The sequence below is a fragment of the Ooceraea biroi genome, chromosome 7 (genome assembly GCF_003672135.1).
Source record: "Ooceraea biroi isolate clonal line C1 chromosome 7, Obir_v5.4, whole genome shotgun sequence".
In the NCBI taxonomy this organism is placed as follows: Eukaryota; Metazoa; Arthropoda; class Insecta; order Hymenoptera; family Formicidae; genus Ooceraea; species Ooceraea biroi.
Window position 1 is genome coordinate 3,810,493 of NC_039512.1, and position 27,808 is coordinate 3,838,300.

A 27,808-nucleotide genomic window follows, 5' to 3' on the forward strand; every position below is an offset into this window, starting at 1 on the left:
TCGCCCTCGTTCCCTCCACGCGCGATCGCATCGCTTCCTCTCCTTCTGGTCACCTTCTTCCGACCCTTGCTTCCTCCTTCCTTGGCCTCGTCCGTTCCGTTTTGCACTCGCGCTATCGTTATTAACAGCCTCGAGTGCGTTCACCGAGTAAAAACTGATAATTAAGAGCGCTCATTGTAACGCATCCGCCGAGTTAAGGTACGACTCGAACGAGAACTTAATAGCGGAACGACAGGATGCGGGATAATTCGAGTTTTATGAAACGGAAAACCTTTGAGCACAGCGTTCGATTTTAATTACGCGATTTGTATTCCCGGTCGCGATCCGAGTCTTGATTATCGTTTCAATTTCTTATCACGTTTGGAAACACAAACACAAGTTCGAAGACGGAGTATTCCCGGTGGATATTTTTTCTTGCGCTTACAATATTGAAAGGATACAAATTTAGTTCCTCACAGTTCCTTTCTATATAAAAAAACTATTGAAGAAGAAAGTAAAATAACTGAAATGGATCACCGATAATTCAAAATATACATTAAATTTCATTGATCTTAAATTAAATTTGAATTAATACGCAATTGAAAACCTAAAATCAATTTTTAGTTTTTGAGTAAACATTTATCTATTTTACTGTAGGCAAATAATAAACATGCACATGGAGGTGTACAAGTACCTTTATTTGCAGAGAATATATTGTACGAAGAATGGAAATCCATTCAAGGAATACAATTATCGTCATGATGTACAATAGTAGACAGATAAACCTTACAATTATCATCGCACTTGGAAATTCACGCTCGATTCCCACGCAATTATCCGTATAATTTTACATATACTTGTATAGTATCTTTATTTTTTATATTATAAACGGCAGACAACATTCAAATGTGTACAAATACAGTTCACGGTAAAAAAATAAATTCTAAAAGTAATACCCAATAGAATATCGATCAAAAATCTGTAAAAAAAAGATCGTAAAGATACATCTCTGCGTGCGTATTTACGTATGTGTGCGTGTATGTGTACGAGAGTCGATACATGGTAAGAAAGGTGCCCGTACGATTTTTAGTCAAAATACGTATTGCTGTTACACGCCGTTTCATATTTTTACATATAAACAACAATTATTTCGAGTTACAACTTTGATATAACGCCGACGACTTTGCTCGCTACTAAATTTATTAAATTTATCTGAATTCTTTTTAACGGCAAATATATCGTGTCAGGATTTAACATTAATTTGGTCACAAGTCTTGTTAGCATATTATTCGTTTGGATTTCCGCTCATGACTATCGCCGGGACAAAAGTTTCCTCAAAATTTAGTTGAAACGCTTGTTTTTAAATTTGTATTCAACCATAATCATAATAAGTAACACTTTCACAAGAATCTTAATTACAATACAGCGTACATATGGACAGTGCGTTGTACATCGATGTTTAAAAATATTGATTTTATAATATGCAATATTTTTAAATCGTTGCACCTTACCAGGGTTTCATGTTTACCAATGCAATTTAAGTTTACTAAACCGCCGAAAAGCTATATAAAGCACATCAGACGAGACAGGGGAACTCTCAGAGGACTCGTTTGATTTTACATATTAGTAGAATAAACATATCGATACTTCATCATTAAACGCTGCCTGCAAAACAATCTCTTGGAAATGATCATTTTAGCTGCGATTATTAATGCATGAAATTGTATGCATTATTATATTATTATGCAAACAGCAAGTAGCACTTTTTTATAAAATTGGAAACGGTTACTGTTAGATTTCACACGTAAAACCTAAAGAGAGAGGCAATTATCATTAATATATAAGTATATAAAAAATAATATATAAAATATAATATATATCATGAGATAAAGCAAATAAATCGATAAATTAGTATTAATCGTTTATAGACTAGAAACTATGACAATCGTGTCGTAGGTTAAAGTACAGGACTACGTGGATGATACCGGTATGATTTTAGTTTCATTTTCAAAATAATTTGCCAAGATAGTGTAAAGCGTGGAAGAATAATAACCACAATATAAAACGCGATACTTGGAAAAACCGATTCCTTCTTGAGATTTCTGCATTCAGATCGTTAAACGCTGCTGTTAATGAAAATATTAGTCAAAATTAGTCGGATGAAAATACAGCTTTAAATATATTAGCGATAATCTGCAGCTTAGCATCGCTTGAAATATCAAACGTGACAGCGAGATTCTAGATATATATTCTAGATATAACATAATATATAATTCCATTGTAGAAATAATATAATCTCTAATATATCGCCGCGCTTGTGCAATTCAAAATATAATTTTCGCTTTGTATCAGCGCAACGCGCCAGTTTGGTGTACTACTTTGGCCCGAAGAGAAAACCTAACTGCATAGGTACCTCGTAAAAGATATTAAATGCTTATGCATATAAGTCTTTAAACTCTGGAAGAGAATATAGGTACATATATATATATTTATGTATAAATAATGTAGAACATTTGGGGCAGTACTTGAATAAAACCGAATCTAAAAATCCGTTACGTAAACTCGCACTCGTCTTCTTCATTTATAAAATTGAGATTTTTCCTTAGCGTATAACATATAAGGCGCGCATATAAATTCAACAATGCCGTGATGATGGTGTGATTGTAACAAAAAAAAAGACTAAAAGAATTTGAAGGCAGATATTGAATCCAAAAATGTCCAGGAAGCATCTAGTCAGACTCCGTTCTACAGTCCTGCTGTTGCTTTCGGATCTTGGAAGGCTTATATACACTACATATTCTTCGAGTGACTATATTCGCACCAATTCAAGTCACATGTGCATGTCTATTCAAATCAGCGCAAATATCCCGTAATTATTAGTTTACTTTTTCAATTCAATAGCCTCGTTTCATATTCGCGGATGCACGATCTTCCCTCGAAATTTATATACACGTGTCGATAAAAATTATATACGATTATACATTTCAGTTTTAATACCTGCCATGTCTTTGTACCCTTTTAACGGACAATTAATCAAAAGATGAGATGCATTATCCTCGCTGGTATGAGTTACTCTGCATTATTATGCATGTCGATATTAAGCTATCATACCGATACAGAAATAAATTTCTGAAACGGTGCCGTTACATGTCAGATCTTCAATTGGTCTGAAAATAACGCGTACCAATTCACACAGGATAATAATACAGCCTAAGAAACGGTTATTTATCCGATGCGATGTCTTTCTAACAACCTGAAAAATTATTTCAATAATTCAGTGCGACCAAACGCGAGACAAGTTACAAAGTTACTCACTGGTATTGGCACGGAAACGAAATTTTGATATTCTCCGTAACACGCCGTTACAATGGGACGCCCGGCAAGGAAGGATTCTTATAGGCGATTAATACATACGCGATTAATCGGTTTAAGCCTTATATCTATCCGACGAGCCGTCTTCGCAACAGCAAATTAAAGCAAGTACCAAACCGAGGATCTCCATGATCAGGATTAATATCGATATAATTAAAACGTGATAAGTTTGACCTTTCAGCGCATTCACCAATCTCTCCGTGCATCCCTGCAATAAAAGTTTCATCTTGAAATATTTCACATTTAATAAAATACTACGAAACTGCAAAATTAAAAGCTAGATATATAACGATTTACATATAAAATATAATAAAATTATACCTCGTTGTAGATCTCAGAATTCACAATTCCAGCAATTCTCATGTTGCGAGCTTCGTTGCACTCAGTGCTGTCCATATTCTTGCAGCATGTTTCTGGTACTTTGAACATGTTGTTGGAATCGCTGGAAACGGTGATAGAGAGCGGAAGAGAAGGGTCTTTTCGTGAGTACTTGCTGCCAGCCCAATCTGCCGGTCCGTTGGCTCCACAGCACTCGAGGCCAGATTGAATCGCGTCCATGATTTGCGTACGACATTCTATCTCGCCGTACTCATTCTTCAAAAACAAAGAGAGACGAGATTTTCATTCCTTCTCAACGTAAACTTATTAGTCGACCAATGCTTTAGGAGAACGCTTTGCGCGCGCCGTGGAATTAGCAAAGGAAATTACCTTAACGGTATTTATCACCGAGGATCTCAGCAGCTCGTCTAAACGGTCCCTATTAGCGTAAAGCCAGGCGCCGAATGCGACCTGCGCGCCGATAATGACGAGCATGATGCCGGCGAAGGAGACCAGGCAACACCGATTGTGCCTGAGAGCGCCGCAGCAGCCCAAGAAGGCGACGATGAACATGAGAATCCCAGCGCCCAGCAGAATGTACAGACCCGCGTCGTAATTGTCCTCTTCTTGAGCGATCGATACCAGGAACGTTTTGTCCGTCAGCATCCATGCTACCAGAGCGATCACCGCTATCGAGACGGTCTGAAAAGCATCACCATCGAGAAGTGCTCATGACATTTTCGTTTGATTGACTCGATTCGACGCTCGTTTACGTGTATTTCAGTTTCAACTGCTGATGGGGTTCCTGACCAACGGAGCTGTATGAGAGGACGCTATTTCAAACGCGCGCGGTCTGCAGTCCCAACAGAGCTATATAGAGTGGTAGACAGGCTAACGAGCCACTTTAACAAACCAAACTCAACAGGACAAGGGAGGACGCAACATTTACAATGGAGCGCTCTGTCTGCCAGATGTGGGAGCTTCCATTTAAGCCCGTGGATTATTACGGAGTTTCCTGCTGCGTCTTCGCTGCAACGTAGCGAGCTTGGAAGGAGGAGCAAAAAATCCCTCAACGTTCCAGGAGATGTGAAAGCGTTGTTGTTAAGCGTCAGCGCTACTCAATTAGCTTGAGTAAACGAGTGTGAGTGAAAGTACATGTTAATAAGAATCTGCGAAGTTAAATATTTGTAAAAGCGAGAGAGTCTGTGGGGAGGACTAAGAATTCCCGGAATCGATGTTCTTTCTTGACAGAGATCCACGGTAAACGAAGGAAGCATGTTTGCCGTTTCTGCAAAATCGCGGCCACGTATGAGTTGCACAATATGTAAATAATAAATCATGGAATAATAGCTTTTATAAAAATATATGTACATATAATTTTATATTTTGTTTTGCGAGTTATGAGACATTCCATCGTTATAATTTCAGGCAAGAGTCGGCGAGACGTATGGTTTCCGTCAAAGTGCTCTGTTAAAAATTAATAAATTAGAATCGACTATTATTTATTAATAACTTTATTTAATAATTGTAACTGTCATTTATTTAAAACTTTTAGTCTATTTATCATTCAGGTCTACAAGTGAATCATTCAATTCAATTTATGATTCCTTAATTAAACAATAATTCCATTCGGGCGACTTACTTATTTATTTAACTCTTACGCGCTGCATTTCTTTAAAATCATAATCGCAAGAAGAAATATGAGTAACACGAGTTGCATATGCACGCAGTTCGAGCAGAATAGAACTCTCGCATGTCCCTTATTTGTCCTCATACATAAGAGTTGATGTAAGAGCGCGCGCAATAACTAAAAACGAACCAATGAATCAGACGGATTCCGTCTAGCTAGCATCAGAGCCAATGCCGATCGACTGCTACTCGCACGTAAATTCAACGTGCATGTAATTTAAAAAAAAAAAAGAAAGCCATTCCAATCACCGCACGAATCTAAATGGCGATGCGTCACGCGATTCGTCGCGGTCTCTTCCGTGAAACGGGAAAGTGCACATGGTGCATAATAATTTTCTGTCGCTATTAAATGCAATCAAAGCTTCAAAGACCAAGTTGCGCATAGCATTACAGCGAGTAACGGGTACACGAAACGCAAACGCGCTAGTCAGTAGCCACTCTTTCGATGATATCGCAACGGTGGTGGGGGGAACAGAGGAAGAGAGGGGGCGGAGGTGGGGCCGCGGAGGCAAAGGAAACTGGGCCGTAGCGTGGGCCGAAGGTTCGTAGGAAGAACGCGCTTGTTCCTTGACTAGGAAACTAAATTTAAACGCACTTGATAGAAGATGAATGCTTTTTGACATTGCGCATGTGCCCAAGCGCCCGCTCCATTGTCAAAATAACGATAAGCGTGTCGAGCATCGACTCGCTTTACCCAAGTTGATATACAGGGTGTCCCGGGTTTTAACCGACAAACTGCGGGAGCATATTCTACTAGTGGAAATAAGAAAAAATTCTTATATCGAGTTTGCTTAGAAATGCTTTATTACAAAGTTATGAACCAATATTGAAAAGAAATATGAGATAAGTAACAACGGATTTTTTCACAAAAATAAAAATTATCTACGCAATGATTTAGTGACGCGTTTCAAAATGTTGTCCTTGCACATCGATACAAGCTAGACATCGACGTAGTACAGAATTTGTTACAGTACGACATTCCTGAAAATTTTGTTGCATCTCAGTAACTGAATTAGTAATTCGTTGCTTTAAATCTTCAAGCGAGATTACTTCTGTACTGTAAACTTTATTTTTTAAAGTTCCCCATAAATAAAAATCAAGAGGCGTCAAATCGGGCGATCTTGGAGGCCAGAAAACCGGTCCTCCTCGACCAATCCACCTATGAGCATAATGTTCATCTAACCAGTTTTCTAACTTGTCTAGCATAGTGCGATGGACAACCGTCTAACTGTATCCAGCTGTTTTGGCGAAACTGCAGTGGCACATTTTCCATCAAAATTGGTACATGTGAATACACATAACATAAACATCTTCGACCTTCCAAATTCTACACTATGTTCCGTTGTTACTCATCTCATATTTCTTTTCAATATTGGTTTATAACTTTGTAATAAAGCATTTCTAAGCAAACTCGATATAAGAATTTTTTCTTATTTCCACTAGTAGAATATGCTCCCGCAGTTTGTCGGTTAAAACCCGGGACACCCTGTATTTTTTTAGACCGCCCTATTGTCGGCGCCGACAATAGAGGAACGTGCATTCCCGCCGATTCGAAGGTCTCTCTAGTCTACGACCTCCGATCCGGATTTTATGCTTTTAGCCCGTACTCTTGACCATCATCGATATTTCGGTCTCAGACGCGCGATCGCTCCGCACGCCACGCTCGCGCGTTTGTAATCTCTCGTTCGTAATTCTCGCTCGCGCGTAAGCGAAAACGGAGCCTGGATTTTAATAATAGAACCCCGCGAACGAGATAAACGACATTCACATCTGTCGTAATAAACAATTCGTTCGGAACGCTTCGATCCGATCGATCTGCGAGGATTGGCGTTCGCTGCACCCGAATGCGACGTACGCGCTCGCATCTGCCGCTGCGCGCGGTGCATGCGTTATCAGTCGCGAAACGCAAAGCCGTTTCGAAGAACCAATAGTAGATAACTCGACCGCCATAAACTACAAGTAGCAAAAGCTACATGCATGATAGCAAACCCGAGAACCCTTCGCCTCTCAACTTCGATCCAAGTGTTTACATGCTGCGTATCTGATCATTACGTTGGCACGCCACGCATGAGAACCCGAGGAAAAGCAGCACCCCAAGAGCGACTCGAATTGCCCGAATGGAGGGAAACGAGTATCGATTTACTGGACGTGAAGGGACTCACCAAAAATACGACGTTCAAGGCTATCAGCGTGTACTTGGAGAAGTTGTACCAACAATTTGCCATTCTGCCCAGGTCACACGAGAACGAACGGCGAGACGAGAATGAAAAACAATCGAGAGATCGTGAGATCTCACACGACTACGCGATCGCGCGACCCGTGCGCTCCGATTTGCGCGCCGTGCCAACGCGGAGTGCCAGATGCACGATCGGCGCAGCGCTCTGAAGTGCGCCGCCTACGATCGGAGGGACGCGCTCGGGGGGTCTACGCTCCGCGTCTTGACGCGGATGTGATCCTCGATTCAATGAAGTGCGCTCCGCTTCGCGATCGAGTCTCGTCTCGACGCTGCCGAGACGGTGCGGACGCTTCCGCGCCGATCTGCCGCTTCGCGCGAAAAGGGATCGCGGTACGGTCGCGTGACGACCCGACGACGGCTCACACACGATCACAATAAACTCCGAGGCACGGCACGCCAGCAGACAGCAACTATCAGCGCGTTGCCGGGCATGACCAGCATTGCCAACCACGCGGACGAAAAGCGTTTTCTCGGGGCTCCGTGCACCGTAGATCTTATATACCTGGATAGGCCTTTCCCTGTAGAGAGAAAGAGTGAGAACATGTCCATTCATCGTCCATCCTTCACTTTACAGTATACGAAACGCATGCGCGAAATGATGTATTAAAAATGGCCAACAGTTCGGTTTCGCGTATGCGTCATGAATGTAACCTATAAAAGTGATTTATTCATTTATCGACAAAATGACGATAAGATGTAAAGTATGCGGCAGATATTGGTTAAAAATGTGATAAAAGTAATTGAAAATATTCAGACGCATATAAAGGATATGTATCTGCTTTGTGCTACAGTCGGATTTAGAATAAGTAAAGTAAACAATTCAGTTAATAAAGTTGTTTTCACTGAAATTATTACAGGTCACTCTCAGGGCCAAGATTTTTATTGTAATCACAGAAATCAGCTCATAAATCTTATTGTTTCTACTTACATAGACATAAGATTTCATCACATAGCACGTGAAAATAACGAAAAGCCAAATAAAATGTGTAAAAAATTAACTAAATTAATTTTATTTTCTCATGACTGATTCCTTGTAAAATCATCCCACAAAGTTTGATGTAAAAGTACTACTATAAGTTTATAGATACTATAAGTTAGAAATAGTATTTATATTATATTAATATTGTTTATATTATACTACTAACTAACATGCTAATGATATTTGCTATTATTTCTTTTCTCAATCATACATTAATTTTTATATCTTCTCTTGTTTCTTTTTCCCGGAAAAATAATTCCTTCCTTCTTACATCCCTATAAAATATCTCCAGGTATTTCACTTTCAATTTCCTTAATTCTGAAGTTTTATAATTATCTGTTTGTTTAATAGCCGTAAAAGCCCTTGCCGCTTGATTTTTTATTATACTTGTTTATATTCTTTAATATATCATTTGATTATATTTCTAATGCTTCATCAGATATTACGTCCCTGCGCCTCCGCGCTTGCGCAGTCTTTCCTTTTCCAATCGAAGGACAGAAAATATATTGCTCTCTCGCTCTGGCATCTCGGTCCCCGATTTTCATCAACAAGGCCTATCCAGGTATTATAAGATCTATGCCGTGCACGAATAATATTTAGATGAGCAGTCGTACACCCTGCTACGATTACGAATGGCGCCACGGTGAATCGCGGAGATCCAGATCAGGGCACCTATCACGAAACTTTTCCCCTAGGATGGAAAATAAAAACTGAAAATTTCTTCATCTCAGTAGCAAATCATAACGTAAAAGTTCACGCGAAATTTTCATTTTTCATTTTTCATCCTAGGGGAAAAGTTACGTGATAGATGCTCTGTCTCGCTCCATCTTACGGCAAAATGTCCCTAGACGGAAAGAGAAGGCTAGAGTCTCCTCCGTTTCATCTCCCTCAATCTCAGCTATCTTCATGCCTGTTCGTGCGTCTCTTTCGGCGGACTCAGGTTATAGATGTCGTGTTGAACGGAACGCACGGTGACCTATCGTGCACCTTCGCATGGTCCATGGTTCGCATGAATTTTCGTGGGTCCCGGAAGAAATGTGTCGAACGGCGAGGATTTTTCGGTCGTCTCGTTAGCGCGATCGTGTCGTTGATGCAGCCGCGCACCAGCTTCTTGCCGTATTACGCGAGATCGCAAGTCCGCGGGGGGTGCGCGGAGCGGTAGCCGGCAGTTTTCGCGCGTACCGGCTTGCCTCGAGGCCGCGCGATGAGTCCTCCATGTAACCCGCTGTAACCACGTGCTTGAAAATCCTGTCGGCCGTTACGTGGCCGAGTCGCGTAAGTATCCCGCCGCAACGTGGGTCCGGTGCGTTCCTCGATACTCGCCTCGCGAAATCGATGCTCGCCGTCGGGAGCGGATCGTTGTAATTGCGAATACACGATTCTTTTCAGAAAACGTGATAGATCGCCGAAAAATTCCGTCACGTCGGGATAAAGGTATGCCGAGATGACGGAATTCGTGGACGGCTGGTTTCTGGGACATACCCTTGGCGAGGGAGCCTATGGCGAGTATGTTTATTGTGATCTATTTGCCTTTTTGTCTTACTCTAGATATACAAAATATAAATAAATATAAATATTTTAATATAATATTTTGCGGGAACAAGGTCCTTGATTTCGAGATCCTTTGTTCTCGATATTTGTCCGCAGTTCTCCACGATCGTCCTTTGTGATCGGCCGATCAGGATGAAATTTTGAATACTTTAATGATATTTCATTGTTTCATTCATTTATCTAACTGAAAGAGTGTATTAATCCTAAAAATTGTGTAACAAAAATGTTTGCGGTAAGCATTAAAATTGGGTATAATTGTTCACAGAGTCAAGCTAGTCATAAACAAATCTACCAGAGAAGCAGTTGCCATGAAAATGGTCGACACAGAGAAACACCCGGATTCAAGGCAAACGGTTCGCAAGGAGACCGCTATTCATCGTATGCTGTCGAATCCCAATATCATACAATATTTCGGAAAGCGTAGCGAGTCTAACATAGAGTATATATTTTTGGAGTATGCTTCGGGTGGAGAGATGTTTGATAGGATTGGTAAGAGCTAATCAGACGTTGATAAAAGAATTATATCTACCATATAATACCTTTACTCGATGTTTCATGAAACAGTTTGCGGACGTGTAAATGTTGAGCATTGTCTTTGTAGAACCAGACATCGGTATGCCATCATTGAACGCCCAAAAGTATTTCAGACAACTGATTTCCGGAGTAGAGTACCTGCACAGTCGTGGCGTTGCGCACAGAGACCTCAAGCCCGAGAACTTGCTTCTCGACGATAATGACAATTTAAAGATAAGTGATTTCGGATTGGCGACGATATACCGGATGCAGGGCAAAGAACGTTTGTTAGAAAAGAAATGCGGAACACTGCCATACGTTGCACCAGAAGTACTAGTGAGAGCGTATCATGCGGAACCTGCGGACGTGTGGTCTTGCGGGATCATACTTGTGGCTCTGCTAGCTGGAGGTAAAATCTTTACAGAATTATACGAAGTACATAGCAGCGGAAGGCCATACTTACTGTTCCTTCTCATACTTTTATACATTAATATTTTGTCTAGATAGATTATATATATAAATTTATGACATTCGTATAACTTGATTTATTTTTCGTTGAACGTTACTTCAAATTGGAGAGTTTGCGGGTAGTGATCAACAGTGCGTACACGTATATTCGTAACGTACGAGCGAATGTGCCTTCTGAGACCAAACTTCTTGAAATATCTAACGCTTAACTTGCATTCCTCAGTTTTTAACTGGTCCATGTCTGAAATATAGAACTGCCATGGGATCAACCCTTGGCAGAATGTCCCGAGTACAAGGAATGGAATGGCGGCAAATACATGTCGCTTACACCGTGGAGAAAGCTGGATAACACGTCGTTATCGTTGATCAGGAAGATTCTTACGAATACATCGTCGGCGAGATATAAAATATCGGATATCAAGCAACACAGGTGGTTTGTCACGAGCTTTACTAAAGGTATAAAAAATAGCGTTTTAAATCGGCCATTGTTTTAGAAGAAGTACATTTTTTATATCTAGCATAGGTCATTTTTGTTCAATATCTATGAGAGAGAGAGAGGTATCAATGTTTACGGCGGTGCTGGAATAGTGTTTACTTAGTCAGGTACTGAGTGACTCTGAGTATAATAAAATTGCTCAAAGCAACTCGGTACCTAATTTAGTGGATACTGCATACGACGAATCCTTATTGCTCGTTTTCTGCGTAAGTGCCTTGTGCTAATTAGGATCAGGAGGTGTACCATAAGACGCAACCGCTTTCCTCATCGCCGAAGCTCTTGCCTTTTCTTTGGTAATACAGCTCTATGAGTTCAGTTCAAGCGTCATAAAGCTAGATTACCAAAGCAGAGAGCATTGGCATTTATTTCCAAGCGATACATGCAAGTAACCAAGTTTCATCAAACAAATACAATAAAATAGTGGAATAATAATTACATTAGCAGTAGCCTTTTGTGCGAAAAAGATGAAACGTTTTCTATGTAAAAAACGTTCGTATAAACGATCTGCTCTGATTTCCAGGCGATCAGTTGGACGGACGAAATACCGTGAATCCGGCATATGCAGAGGATGAGAATTTAAGAAACGTTTGCTTGTCACAACCAGAATTCCCGGGAGGAGAAAGTAACGACGCGATTGAATTCAATCTGGACGGACGTCCGGCATTCTCATTTTCCCAGCCGGCTCACGTGGAAGATCTCTTGCTGTGTACACAGTTACAAACCTTAACGCAACCCAGTCAGGTACGTGCCTCATCCGCTTTGAATTCGCCCCGAATTAATACGTCGCTGTCTCGATAAAATATTCTATAATTTCGTATTCCATTTGCAGCAAAGTTCTTTCCAGAGATTAGTCCGCCGAATGACTAGATTCTTTGTCAAGATAGGGTGTGAAGACATTATAAAGAGGCTAATAAGATACTGTGAGAAAGAGAATTATGCTTACCGTGCTAATGAGTTTGGCGTGGTAAGTAATCAAATGTATACATATGTATGTATATGATTTTTCTCGTGAGCCGGCTAGGAAGATGAGAATGCCGGACGTCCGTCTAGATTAAATTCTACCGTATCTTTTACCGTTACTCTTTCCTCGGGAATTCTGATTGTGAGAAACGAATATTTCTTACATTTTTTCATGGCGTAGGAACAACTACGGCGCAATGAATTCGATCGAGGATATTGTAAAGATATTTATTTTCAGCTTACAGTACAGACAATAGACCGGCGAAAGATGTTGCTCGTCTTCAAAGTAAACTTTATCGAGATGGATGGAAATGTACTGGCAGACTTCCGCTTGTCTAAAGGCTGCGGTTTAGAGTTCAAGAGAGCATTTATCAAAATCAGATACGCAATGGAAGATGTTATTTTGAGGAGTTCTACGATATACTCCAAGAATTGACAAGCTGAAGCTGAATAATTGTTACTTGATGATCATAGGAATGGAGATAATTGTAATTTTAATATAAAGTTTATATTTTTATTGCGCATACAAACGTCAATTTTTTTATAATAAAACAATATTTTCGTACAAATTTTTTCTATCTTTCGTATCGCATGTCTCGAAAGTATCCAAAAAAATAAATTAATCAAACCTCGCTCATCTACGAATCATCAACGGTTTCGCGTAACATCCGTGAATATCGCGCACGAGGTGTCGCTAGCGTCGAGCAAACGCGCTATTCATCCAACGAGAGAGACGGAGAGAATGAATGAAGTGCGAGTGTACTGTCCAACGGTATCCAGTGGCGGCGTGGCGCGCGATAAAGTAACCGGTGACGTTTGGGGCGAATAGTTGTGTGAGTCTGTGAAAGAAGTATTAGCCGGTGGTTCACGCGCCTAGCTGGCATTGGTGGGCAGACGGACGCTGCGGAACGCATGACGCTTACTCCGTAGCGACCAAGTAAAGCGCAGTGCTCCAAATTCTCGTTTGTACCGAGAGCGACGATGGTGACGATAAACGCGGACCTGCGACGGGAGCGCGAGAAGTGCGGCTTCGATCCCAAGGAGCTCACGCACTTCTGGGACGGCAATCCGGTGAAGACGGAGCAGCGGCACGAGCTAGGTACGTCGTCCTTTCCACACGCACACGCACACACACACACATACAGAGCATACGCACGCGCACACGTCGTACAGACACATACATATATAGACACGCATGAATTCCCTGATTTCCGGCAAAATGATTTCCGCGTGCGATCTCACGCTCGTGCACGAGCGATCCCGAGATCGCCCGAGTAATTAGAGGAGAAAGACGAGCCGAAGAGTCATCAGTGGTCATCAGACGCGCCTCCTCGGGCGCAGGAAGTGTTAGAGGTGGAAGAATTTTTCATGACGTTTTCTTGATGCTCATCATCGATCATTCTACGGTTCCCTCAGTAGTTTCATTAGCTTCAGCGTCACCGAAGCTGGTGCGCGAGGGGAGAAAACGTTGAGACGTTCTCGCGACTTCTCGGATCGCAGACGGAATCGATTTGTGGTTCACCTCTCGTGTACCGCAAAACTGACGTTTCGCCGTTAGTTTGGTCGATGGCGAGTCGAGGAGGATAACGGATAATGGTGCTGGATGTTTGCGATGGCAATCAATTCGCACCGGCGGAATGCGATCGTTTAAAGCGGCGAGAAGAATCCGCGAGGCAAATTGCGGAGGGTTCGCGTTCAAAGATGAACGATCAAGTGCGTCATAATGGATGGCCACTTGAAGGTTTTTTGCCTGTGTCCTCTTCCGTCTCACTCTCTCACGCGAGATTAATAGAAACAGCTACTATACAGACAGCGGCAAAAACTGCGAAGCTCGCACTTCGGACACAACCTTCGATTATAACCGACTACTTGCAAACAATCGGTTACAAGTATCAATTTAAATATCTACGATACATATAGCGAATACAGTCAAGTAAATACATTAGCTGTACAAATTAATTCGGTGGTTTTTGGAAGAAAAATTGAATCTTTGCTTATTTTCTTCTATCCGAGAGAGAATTCGTCAGTTATCCAATAGATGGAGAAAAGAATGAGAGTTGCTTGATAAATCCTTAAAAATATACACACACACGTCACTATCAGTCAGTTTGATATTAGTGCCGCCGTCTCATATATTTTGTAAGAACTATCAAACGATTCTCGTATTAGGAAATGATTGCGTACATATCAAAGATTGATATGTTTATTATCTTTTTCTAATAAAAGCTCAATTTCTTCCAAAAATTAATTTGTACAGCTAATAGATAAATTTGATAAATGGATAACTACAATACATTAAGAAAATTACAATCCCTTCCCACAATATACGTTTTTCTATTTAAAATATTCTCAAGAATATATTAAAAATTAACGATCATCGATTATCATAATCGAGTTGGATGTTGAGATCGATATTGATCGTTGTTGTAATCATTGTGTTGTAATAACATTGCAGTAATATTAATTTTTTTACAACTATTTTGTTAAGTGAACTTTGACTAGTTTCTTGTTGCATCTCTGACGCGTTTGGTTTTATCGAGACAAATGCATATCACTGTCCACGAGTACATGCAATAAAGAGCTAATGTCAATGATTGCTTTGTTGTATGAACACGCAGCAATTTCTTGATGTAGCATAATGCATAATGAACTGTATAATGTTGCTATTAAATCCTATTAACTTTAATTATATATTTAATTAAATGTATATATTTGATGTGTAAATTAATTCACTATCTTATCTTACAAAAGCTTCATTTAGCAAAATACAACTTTAATCTTCAAAACGATTCGAATCATTGTCCGTGACTTCACTTTTTGACTAACTTGCTGGATTTATAGAGAAAATTAGAAAAACATATAGCGGAGATTTCGTTTATATCTACGTGATTCGCAATTCTTTTTCGCAAATTTAAGGCAGGAGCACAGACTTTTGCATAAGTGCATATAAACAGATGCATAAGGAATTTGATTGGTCCATTTCCTTATGCACATGCTTATAGACCAATCAAATTCCTTATGCATCTTTTTATGCGCTTATGCAAAAGTCTGTGCTCCTGCTTTTAATCAGTTAAATTTAATTAATTAGCTTCACCGGTTTTACTACTTGTTACATTGAATTAAATTTGATAACATCATTAAATTATGTTAAATTATGATAAGTTATGTTATGATTAAATTATGATTAAATTATGATTGAATTAAATTTGATTACATTAAATTATGTTAAATTATGATAAGACCAGTTGATAATTCACACATATTCGTTAACTTACACGTGTCATACATATGTGCATATTATTACACGTAATCTTTTTACTACAACGTTGTCAGTTGTATGTAAAATCTTTTACGTAAGCATATGACTAAATAAGTCTTCAAAAGAAGAGATAAATACGGCGTTTTTTCCCCTCACTGAGATTATTCGGGTTTGATCATGATAATACGTCATGTTTTGTCTTCATAGATAATATTTGCTAAATCTACATTTATCTTGATATACTTACCATTTCTCTTTCAGCTGTTGTGCATATAATGGAAATAACACACGTGAATTATTATCGCTACTTAATTTAATATAAACCAGTAATTATCTTTGAATATTTTCATAATCACGGTATTTCTGTCAGGCATCCGTAAATTATAAAGTTAATTCAGTCTCCAACGCGAGATTAAACGCCTAAAGTCGTATTTTCACACGACATGTGTTGACTTTGCCGAAGCCGCTTCAGCTTCTTTAAATTACTGAAAAAAATATACAGGTTTTTATACGATATAGCGATCAGCCGATAAAACTAGAAATTTATCTGATTTACATCTGATATAGCTTTATCATCATGCTTAATTCCTTCATTAGAATGTTTCCCCAATCGCAGAGCATATAAAATGTTTTTTTTTAAACATATGAATAAATAAGTCTTAACAGGAAGAGATTTCTCATTCTCATATTTTTTTCTTCCACTGATTGTGAGATTATTTGGTTTCATTATGATCGTGATACCATCATATTCTGTCAGAATAGATAATTTTTACTAAATGTTATACATTCGTATTAATATTTACTTTTTCTTTGACTTATTTAATTTAATACGGAACTATTGGATTACGCGTATTTTCATAGTCACAATGTTATTTTTAACGTTCATATATAAATGCAAAGCTGATTCAATGTCCAACGCACGATTAAACAATATATCATATTTTCACGCGACATGTTTCGACTTTATCGCAAATCGGCAATCGCTGATTGATATTGTTATTGCTGATTGGTGATTAATAATAATGACTGGCAATTTGCCACTGAGAAAATGCGTGAGTGACTTGCACAAAGAAATTATTGCGGATTAAAAATAAGGCTAAAGCTGATTGAAAATTCTCATCATCTCCCACTGAAATGCAACAAATACTTTTGGATTTGTAACAACGCAACATTATTTTTAATGATGAATTATTGTACAATGTCCAAATGTAGTCAATATTTCTTTAATAATAATAATAATCATTAGTTTTGATCTACAAATAATCATAATAATTCTTCTGTGCGCGCTCTTTCTCTTTCTCTCTGCGCATGTTTAAGCAAATATAATTTAATTAACATTACATATATTTAATTACATTTGTACAAAATTGCATAATTAAAAACATCAAATTTATATCTGTCACATTCAACAAGTGTATTTTATTAATGTAAAATTTCATTAAATTCCATTAAATGTTTCCAAGTCGTAATTCAGGCTAATTATTTGCAGAAAATTTTTTCCTAAGCGATCCGCTGCTGCAAGATAAAATTCCTGCGAAATATAAAAGTCACAAAGAAATCTACGAGGAAGCAATAAGGAAAGGCTGCCGAGTGATAGAGAAGGTGCAGCAGTTACACGAGTCGGGAAAAGGCGGCATGGATGTGTTTTCGTAAGACATTTATCTTATTGCAAGCTCACACAATTAATAAACGACATAACGTTCTCAATGTCTCATCTAGGAGAAGGAAATTACATCCTATTTTTTTAAAACTATATTATCATATTATTATCATGTTAGTGTGTCTTTAAAATAAGGAAAAAATTATTTGTTGAGTAATGCTAGATATAAATTCATCCAAGGGAACATTATTTGACAAAAGGCGTCTGCGGTGATCTGCAGACAAATTTTAGGGGGCATGTTAGGTTCAGCGATACTAAACGACGGTAATCCGCTGACGTTGCACTACGTGATGTTTATACCGGCAATTATGGGGCAGGGCACCGTCGAGCAACAGGGCAATTGGATATCCAGAGCTTGGAGTTGCAATCTTATTGGTACTTACGCCCAGGTATGTCTTCTTCTTACGCACAAGATTGTATTGAGGGACTCGATATTTTTCAGAAATTAAATAATTAAATCTTAAACCCCAAAAATAAATTCGCCTTTTCTTTCGTGTACACTACACAGACGGAACTTGGTCATGGCACATTCATCAGAGGTCTGGAGACTACAGCGACCTACGACCCCAAGACTAAAGAGTTCATATTAAACAGCCCGACGTTAACGTCATACAAGTGGTGGCCCGGTGGCTGTAAGTACTTCTTCTCGGGCTGATCAACAAATATTCGGGTCTTAATTCATAGAGAAAAAAATACTTTCAGTGGGTCAAACAGCGAATTACGCGATTGTCGTCGCGCAGTTGTACACGAAAGGAGAGTGCAGAGGCATCCATCCCTTCATCGTGCAACTCAGGGATGAGGATACTCACGAGCCTTTACCAGGTACGTATTTCCTTGAAATTATTAATAATTATATGTATTTCGCCGATTATCTATCGAATAACGGAAAGATTACACGAAGAAATGCGCTGTCACTTTTTGCAGGTATAAAAATCGGTGAGATTGGCACGAAACTAGGAATGAACGCGACTAATAACGGCTTTCTCGGCTTCGACAACGTCAGAATACCACGCGAGAACATGCTGATGAAAAACTCTCAGGTAACGGAGAAAGTGAGATGCAATCGTTTACTTGTACAGAGTTATATAAGTAAACTTATTCTTGAATTCTCAGGTATTGGAAGACGGAACTTACGTGAAAGCGCCCAGCGATAAACTCACTTACGGTACAATGATGTTTGTCCGAGTGGTGTTAGTACGTGATATTTCTAACTACTTGTCGAAAGCGGTGACAATAGCTATCAGATACAGCGCGGTGAGACGGCAAAGTCAGATTAAAGCAGAGTATGTAGACAATGTAGTGAGAATTTAAACAACTGATAAGATATTAGGCAAATAAATTCGGTGCTTTTATAGTTTGGGGCAATCTCCCATTTAAATATTTCCAATCTCTCTTACGATTTTCTAGTATTGATATTAATATTTATGTCATGTGACAAAACATCATAATTGATGATAATTGATCATTGTTCTCCTATTTTTATAAATAAATCTTGAATTTCTCAAAAGCACAAGAATTAATTTGCGAATTCAACATTTATAATTGATTTAATAGTTTTATGTTTTATTATCCTCTATGCTGATCTTTATGTATATTGCTCGATGCAACAGAAAACGCAACAGCGTATTGAATGAGGTGATAACCAATGTCAAGTTTCTTTTCAGAATGAGTTATTCAAATTATTTTTGCCTGCTACTGTATCATTCATATTCAAAGGTTGCATCTATAAAAACAGTATTCAATAAGAATCAGTAATTAGTTATGCATTAGTATTGAAAATTCAATGTTGACGATTAATTTACGTTTACGTATGTTTGTTTGCACGACAAATTAATTTATTTCTATCTATAAGAACAGTATTCAATAAGAATCAGTAAGTAATTATGCATTAGTATTGAAAATTCAATGTTGACGATTAATTTACATTTACGTATGTTTGTTTGCACGACAAATTAATTTATTTGCATCACTGCAATATTCAACAGCTTTTTATATAGATATCCTTCAATATTTTTTAATTCTTTCTCGAGTCGAAATAAATGTATCTCATCTTTCGACAAATGTGATTGATCTGTGTAATCACTCATAGAAAAAATCATATCGTGCGATCTCAGAACGTCTTCAAATCTGTTTCAGCGAGGCGGAGTCGCAGATCATCGATTACGTTACTCAACAATATAAATTGTTCCCGAATCTTGCTGCGTGTTTCGCATTCCGGATGGCCGCTGACTGGATTTGGGAGATGTACAACAATGTGACGGCTGAATTAGATCAAGGAGAACTGGAAAGACTTCCCGAGGTACGTTGAAATTATATGCTTTATAGCAGCACAAGTTATGCGGGAAGTAAGCTGGAAACATGTAACGTGGAAATCGCTACATACATGCATACATACTCATCACGAGATTCCACATATGGTGAAACTTAGAAAATTTTAATTACAAGACAGCTCTGGTTATTATACAAGAGTAAAATTGTTTTACAGTTGCACGCGCTGGCGTGCTGCTTAAAGGCGGTCGCCTCGTCGGACGGAGCTACCGGGATTGAACAATTGCGATTGTCGTGCGGCGGGCACGGCTACATGGACGCCAGTAACTTACCCGGGACTTACGGTTTAGTGACCGCCACTTGCACTTACGAAGGCGAGAACACGGTTCTACTGCTGCAGACGGCTAGATATCTGATAAAAGCGTGGCGGCAAGCGATTAGCGGCCAACCGTTGCCGCCAACCGTAGCATACTTAGGTGTCCATGCGCGCGGCGTGAAGCAGCATCCTTGGAAGAATACTTTAACATGTATCGTGCAGGCTCATGAAGCGGTTGCGGCAAGGTATTATATAATGTATAGATTAATATGTATAGATTAATATGAATATTCCATTTTTTGACGCAATACGAGCAGCATAAGAACGCTAGAAATACAAATTGCGATCAAGTTTATAATTTTCTTCTTGCAGCAAGATACGCCTGGCAGCGGAAAACATGGATCGCAGAATACGTAATGGTGCATCGCCGGAGGATGCGTGGAACCAGACCAGTATCGAATTAGCGCACTGCGCAGAGTCGCATTGCCGAGTTTTTCTAGTGACGAGATTCGTCGAGGCTATCAGGGGCCTGACATCCGTGTCGAAGCAGCTTCGCGAGGTTTTGCAGCAGCTGTGCGAACTGTACTCTATATATTGGGTCCTGCAACGGGTCGGCGACTTCCTGCGGGTCGGTATATCACGTCTTTATGGAAATGGAAATCATAATAATTCCAATGCACGTGTTGTATAATACGACGCATCTTGCGATTACAGTTTTCCTGCCTAAGTAACGAAGACATTCCAGCGCTCCAGGCGCGCTTCGAGGAGATGCTCGCCGCGATCCGTCCAAATGCCATCGGTGTCGTCGATGGGTTCGATATACGCGATGAGATCCTCGCGTCCGCGCTAGGCGCCTACGACGGCAATGTGTATCAGCGCCTTTTCGACGAAGCGATGAAAAGCCCGCTGAATCAGGAGAGCGTGAACCAATCCTTCCACAAATATCTCAAGCCTTTCCTTAAAAGTAACTTATAGTCTAATATTGCGTTCATGTACGTTTATATGAGTTTATAATCACGGAATAGTCAGCCAAACATTCTGTTTAAATAGATAAGGCTATTTTTAAAAATTCGATAAGTTTGATGTGAAAGAGTATCTATGATTATCCATAAACGCGAGCGAAGCGAATGCGTATAATTTCCATTGCGGGACATGTTACACAATCGGTGATACCCGGATTAGGACCGCAGTCACTACAATACATATCTACAGTGATTGGGTAATGTCAAGAATTGCACAAACAGAAACCGGTATCATCGTTCTAACGGCATAACAAATAACTATGGCACAATATGTTACTATATATATTAATAATACGTCACGAGGGCTTTCATCTCTTGAAAAACAACCGTTGCGTATATATAAAAAGTTTTATATATATATATATATATATACATATAAATATATATATGATGAATATGTACGTATGTATAATTTGATAAAAGTTTTAAAACTGACAGAATCATATTTATCTATTATACACTGACCGACATTCGTATTAGCATAATTCGTTTTAATGTTGCATATATAAAATATGTTCGTAAGCTAATATTATAAAGAACTTGATATTTTTGATAGTGATATTTTATGAAACGATAAAATCGCGCATTGCAGATGGAAGAGGTGTTTGTGCGCAGTATTGTCTTACATACGATAAAATTACCGTATGCGCTGCAATAGTAAGATTACAATTTTTATATAATTAAGTGTTCGAGCATGTATTTACCTTTGATGGTGCTCAAATTATAGTGATTCAACATACCTCAAAGGAGTCATTATCGTATCCTGTATTTTAATATACAAATAAAGTTAAATAATCTTCCTTCGTTATGTTGGTGTATGATTCTATGGATCCCGAAACTCTACAATCAACATGGACACCCGTATCTCAAAGAAGTTCTCAATGCATTTCCTTAGACGGTACAGTGTTTATTTACAGAATAGGAGCGACGACATACATTATTGTTTGTTGTTATACTAATGTAGTGCAATTATTATTAATTTCCGTTAATTAATAATAACATAATCATTCAACGACCGCAACAGCGATAACACGGCTGTTCAGTTTTCTGTTCTTCGCGCACCGTAAAAGTGATTTTGTTTATGTGCTAATTTGCTGCCGCACAATTATACAAGTATAGTAGGGAATCTATTTTATTAAATTCAAATCGAGAAGAAAAACACAAAACGTACGATTACGGCACGCAATAATGAAGAACCGAAACGGACGTTTTACCGCAATTGCGAACGAGTGTATATATATATCTATATATTTATATATATATAAGTATACATATACATGTATATATACGTATTTTGTGGGTTCGTGCATACACGGAGATATATACACATATATGTAATATAGATCGGTCAGGGAACGATAGGAAAAGGACGGGAATGGAGGGAAGGGGTAGCGACGGTCTTTCTGGGATGTGACAATACTTACACTTAAAAAATAACATTGTTAATATTATCATTATTATTAAATATTAATTATATTCACTTTTAAAATTATTTTCATTCATCCACCTGGCTTCGGGCCTGTGGGCTTTGTCTAATATTAGACAGACTTCTCATTGCTATATAGTGATCTTATGGAATACGTCTTCTTATAAAATATGATCTCATTACAATTATCTTTTTTCTTCCCCTTTGCTTAATGTCTCTCGGACATTAATTGGCCACATAGTGAGGCACAAGCTAACACAAGCCACGGTGATCAATCACCATATGGTCAATTAATTACTACCTAACAAATAATTTCACCCTATATCATGTACGATTATTATTACAATAAAGATTACGAATCCCAATTTCTAAGTGCTTCCATTTCTTTTGTAGGAATGAACAAACGAGATAATGTTCACCAAGGGAGATATGACGATGAAGAGAAAAGAAACTGTTTCTTATAAATGTTTTATGAGATATTGCGTATTTAGAAAGTTTCACAATGATCAAAGAATCATGTAAAATATATTAGAGATCTGATTGAGATTCGTACTAAAACACAGATGAATAATATATTTTAAAAACTTTAAAATAAGATACTTATTGAAACGAGGATATATCAAAGAATATTAATCTATAATAAATTATAAGGACACGAAAAAAGAACAGATATTTGTTTATCATAATTAATAGATCTAACTATTGTAAAGTTCTTTTTATTAACATTTTTTATTAGTTGATTCCTATGTACCACACATCGGAAATTTGAATATATTATAAAAAATATTTTACGGATTAAAAACAGATTCATAAAATTTCGCAAACTTGAGTCCCTGTAAAAGCCGAAATAAATCTTGATACCTTCTTTACATTAACATGATGTTTACAAGTAATCAGAAATTTTGATCGATTAAGATACGAACAAATAAAAACTTATGTCATGGTATATCGAGAAATCGATTTTTTCTCTGTGTCAAAACGACACCATGATGCATATTCAACAAGGATAAATCATTGCAATTGTCGTGGCTGAGAGAGTTACATTATTCAATAAAATAAATAAGGCGTTTAGCAGATCTATACAGTTTTTATATAATCGTATTATAGTCAACGCATCCGATTGTAAAGAGTATGAATCAGTTGAAAGAGAGGAGAAAAGGAGGGGGGGGAAGAGAGATAGAGAGAAAGAGAGGAAAAACAGGATTAAACTTTCCAATTACAAATTCTATTCTATTCATTAATATTACATAGGCAAGTAGAAGCTAATAAACACAATTGTAGGTGCGTAAATTTCTATCATTATTTTACATATAGTATAATACTTGCAAACATTTCGATTTTGCTTTGGATCCTCTTGAGCGGATAGTCAATGACTGCTGCTGTCAATGAAGTAGTCTGCTACTTCTCAGTATCACATGTTATCCGGATGTCATTCTGGTGACTGTGTACACGTTACGTACATTTACATGCACTGACAGAACATTTTTACTACTACTTATTTATTACAACAACTATTTATTACTACTACTACTACTATCATCTCTCTCTCTTTCTCCAGTAAAAGATTTCCTACTGAGTTTTCTTTGTTTGAGCCTTCTCTCATTGTCTGATACAGAGGAAACTTTTTTTACGAAACTTACTTTCACTCCACGTATACATAATTATTAATAAATCTTTGAAATATTCTGCGTTTTCACGTTTCCTCGCGTTTTCCACAAAATGTGATAGATTTATATGCGTACGTGAAACCAATAGCGCCCATTAACATTAAAATACAATCTGTGTCTATCACATGTATGTATGTACGTGTGCATTGATGTCTGATGTTGTCACTAAGCACTGGACAATAGATAACGAGACAAATAGGTAACAAGAATATTGACAGCAGTCAGCATTCTCTGAAGAACATCCAAAGCGAGATGGAAACATTCGCGAATATTATACTATACATTATAAAATAAGTGCTAGAGATATTATGTACTGACCACCGTGTCTAGATTAGATTCTACTCGCTCATGTAATATTAATCAAAAAGATTAAAATTTACAGGATGATTTCGAAGTGATGAGGATGAGAGCGACGATTGTCACAACGAAGTGACAAGCAACGCGATTATAAGGCGGATTCGTGGGTGTCTCGTACCAAATCGCTATTTCTTACGTAGTATATGGCAGTATCGGCATGATATACTTTAATTGCTCCAACGCGCTCGATTTTTACGCGATGGATCGGATTCTGCGAAAAGACGACGCTCATAATTATCGCGTGATCAGAGATTCCGCAGGGAAAGAGATAATAAGGTCATAAAAATTAATGGAAGATAAACCAATGAGCAAAAAAACAGAAAAGGAGAAACGGAAGAAAGCAACGCGAGAATAGAGGACGATACGCGTTGACAAATTTGCGCGATAAAAAACCATCGATTGTGCAACGAACACCGCTTGAAAAAATTCGGACACGAGCGAATACGTATTCGTATTGCTCTTCACGTGTTCCCTTTTGCTTCCTACAATATGACATTATGGCATCTTTTTTTTTGTTAGTCGTACTAAGGCGTGCGCGCTATCATGCCACTCTTGGGGCAGGAGGAACCACATATCTTTCGTCATGCGTAAATGCGCCTCAATCGCAGCATCCGTCTTTCATTTTCATGGCAATTTCTTGTCAGCTAGAGCAGTTTTCGACAAGACGTACCAAATGAGCGTATCGAGGGCCTTATCAGCACGAGAGCTGTCCCTGATAATAAAAATGAATGTTTCATATTTTATGGGTGGAAGGAGGGTACAAAGTTTCCTTATCATGCAAAGCACGATACGCTGTAGCTGCTCACTAGTTATCTGTCCCATGCTTATGAAAAGCATTAAGAAAAATTTTAAGCTATTCAGTCTCTATAAAAGGACTCTTCTACGTTTTAAGAGCTGCACTTTACTTCGGCAGGAATGCGGTCTGGAAGATGGAAACGTTGGTCGCGATATTGGCGATGCACGCCACTGGCTGCTGATTCACGTTTAAAAATATATATGGCACGCTAACTGAGAATTGATTTTATTTGCATAACTGCATGGCGATCCGTACAATATAAGAATTCTAATAAAACTTACTAGATGCATGGCGATTACGGTGAAACACCATTATCATCATACACAATTATTGAAAGAATCTTGGTACTTATACACAACTTCCAAAACGGTAAACAAGATTTACAAATGACATCAACGAGTTATCGGAACAATAAAGTCATCCAAATATAATATATAAACGTGTCCGATTACTACTGAATCTTATTTTTAAAAAACGTGAAATATAACTAACTCGCAAGTAACATGCGGAAAATCGATTTATATAAAAAAATTATTCCAGAAACAATTAAATTAAATTAATAAAAAAATTCAAAACAGCTGAGTACCTTAGAATATGAACATCAAACTTTTCTACCTTTTGATATTCTAGAATACAACGATACGACATTGAAAAAGTTACACAGAGAAAGTACGTATAAAATCTTACGTACATTTCCGAAATAATCGCTATTTTCAGTAACGATATGTACAATACCGGCGACCGATCGACTGAATAAATTCTTTCTCACTCTGAGCAATCTTACGCAACATATCTGCATTATATATATATATATATATATATATATATATATATATATGCATACTATGTAAAAGTGCATCAAGATTAAGTGCTTTCTGTCTCCCTCCGAATTTAATGTGAGTCGATACGGTCGCGCGCTATACGGTTCATGCTTAACACATATTCTTAATGTAGGCGCCCATTTTTTAATTCTTTCTGCAATCGATCGATATGGTCGAGGAGTCCCGTGTCGTCGATGTCGCTCCTATAAAAAACGAAACGTGCGAACGTGGATACCGGGGGCTTAAATCTCCGTCGGACACAGTATTATACGCTCGTATCAAAGAAGTGATATCGTAAATTAAAAGAAGAGGACAAGTAACAGCAACGCGAACGTGGTTGCAGCTTAACTCCTCGCCTCGCCTCGCTCTCGCTGTCGGAGAGAAATCACGGTGCCGCAACGATCCTTCTTCCCCTCCCTCCTTCCACCGAGACAGAATGATTAACGACATAGCAGCGGCGCTTATCGCCCACGAATTTTCACGCTCTCAGTCCTGTGTGTACATGTACATACGTATACATACACGTAAATATATAATATATATGCGCTCTAAATACGCTTGTAAATGCATCTTGGAATTGGTGCAACCTCGCCGACGGTGTCTCAACGGGATACCTACGAGAGCCGTTGTCTCGTCTCTTGCTGTCCATCGGTTCAGTCACCAGCCGGGATGATTGCGCTTCGAGGAGGGATCCGCGGAGGGTAGCAAACGCGATTGAGAGTCAGAATAACGGAAGGGAAGGGGAGGTCTGTACAGAGTATTGCGAAGGGCGAGTCGGAGCGTCGAGCTGAAACGATTCGGCGTTCGGTGAAGTGGTCCGTCGGCCGAGAGCCGCGAATTCGTCTTGCTTCAGGCTCTCTTACTCGCGTGCACTTTTTTTCACGCAATAAAATAGAGCGCGTAAGAAAATACAGTTTCTAAGAGTCAAGAGGAGTTCGTGCGGCCGAGAAGCGTGCACGTGAACATCGCCGTCGCCGTTGCAGTCATCGTCACCGTCACCGTCATCGTCTTCGTCATCGCCGTCATGGTCATCGTCGTCGTCACGGCTCGTACTCACATCAAGACTAAATGATTGATAGGGAAGCTCGGGAGAATCGTGAAAAGTTGTTTACTTCGCGGGAGGTGAACGTAACGGCGGGGACAGATGGGGGAGGGACATCCGAACGGTTAAACTAGCTAAGAATAAGCGAAATATCGACAATTGGGGCAACGAAGAGGATTCCGTGGAAATCGAGAAATCGGCCGACGTTCTGAGCGACGTTCCTCGGGTGAACCTCGGCATCGAGAGAGTCTATGAGCGCGCGCCATGCTTATCGCCGTAGCGATCGGTTCACCATTTAATCAGACCAGTCAGATAATGCCGAAGATTGGTCACTATTTCTGTGTGCTCTTTACTCGGCCTGATGAATTTGAGAACGATCAGCGAAGTCTTCTTGGCGCGCTCGTTTCAAGCGTAGAACTCCCGATTATGATGAGGCGCCCCAGGCTTAGGGAAGGGCTGCACCGCGGGCGATCTTCTCGGCTCGTCCAAGGCGTACGAGCCCTCATCCTTCTTGCGCATTCGGTACACGATAAACATGACCACCAGTATCGCGCAGAGGAGGCCTACTACCGCGCCACCAATTACGGCTGAAAAGACGATCAAGATATTAGAT

General features: G+C 39.0%; 4 protein-coding genes across 5 annotated transcripts in view; 2 read left to right on the forward strand and 2 right to left on the reverse strand.

The window, feature by feature from the left end:
• Positions 1-656: 656 nt before the first annotated feature.
• Positions 657-7,968, reverse strand: LOC105277572 (CD9 antigen). Its single transcript, XM_011336010.3, has 4 exons — positions 7,521-7,968; positions 4,060-4,371; positions 3,673-3,945; positions 657-3,559 (listed from the first exon to the last, which is right to left on the reverse strand). Exons 1-4 carry the CDS (start codon positions 7,581-7,583, stop codon positions 3,407-3,409), a joined length of 801 nt encoding a protein of 266 aa, XP_011334312.1. The 5' UTR covers positions 7,584-7,968; the 3' UTR covers positions 657-3,406.
• Positions 7,969-9,517: 1,549 nt separating this feature from the next.
• LOC105277573 (serine/threonine-protein kinase grp) lies at positions 9,518-13,176 on the forward strand. 2 transcript variants are annotated; one of them, XM_011336011.3, is made up of 8 exons: positions 9,518-9,848; positions 9,963-10,079; positions 10,390-10,613; positions 10,726-11,046; positions 11,358-11,561; positions 12,122-12,342; positions 12,431-12,565; positions 12,800-13,176. In XM_011336011.3, the coding sequence occupies exons 2-8, from the start codon at positions 10,018-10,020 to the stop codon at positions 12,995-12,997; spliced, it is 1,365 nt and encodes a 454-aa protein (XP_011334313.1). In that variant the 5' UTR covers positions 9,518-9,848; positions 9,963-10,017; the 3' UTR covers positions 12,998-13,176. The 2 variants fall into 2 exon arrangements, with proteins under 2 accessions (XP_011334313.1, XP_026827165.1); XM_026971364.1 differs by having other exon boundaries at positions 9,519-10,075.
• Positions 13,177-13,542: 366 nt separating this feature from the next.
• LOC105277574 (probable peroxisomal acyl-coenzyme A oxidase 1) lies at positions 13,543-21,892 on the forward strand. The gene is made up of 11 exons (XM_011336013.3): positions 13,543-13,660; positions 17,310-17,469; positions 17,701-17,869; positions 17,989-18,112; positions 18,183-18,302; positions 18,405-18,520; positions 18,594-18,763; positions 19,617-19,779; positions 19,966-20,309; positions 20,437-20,692; positions 20,779-21,892. Exons 1-11 carry the CDS (start codon positions 13,543-13,545, stop codon positions 21,037-21,039), a joined length of 2,001 nt encoding a protein of 666 aa, XP_011334315.1. The 3' UTR covers positions 21,040-21,892.
• Positions 21,893-21,980: 88 nt separating this feature from the next.
• Positions 21,981-27,808, reverse strand: part of LOC105277576 (syndecan) — a 70,588-nt gene continuing 64,760 nt past the window's right edge. Inside the window, exon 5 of the mRNA XM_011336014.3 lies at positions 21,981-27,782. Coding sequence (XP_011334316.1) covers positions 27,601-27,782 — 182 coding nt within the window. The 3' untranslated portion in view covers positions 21,981-27,600. The remainder of the gene's footprint in view (positions 27,783-27,808) is intronic.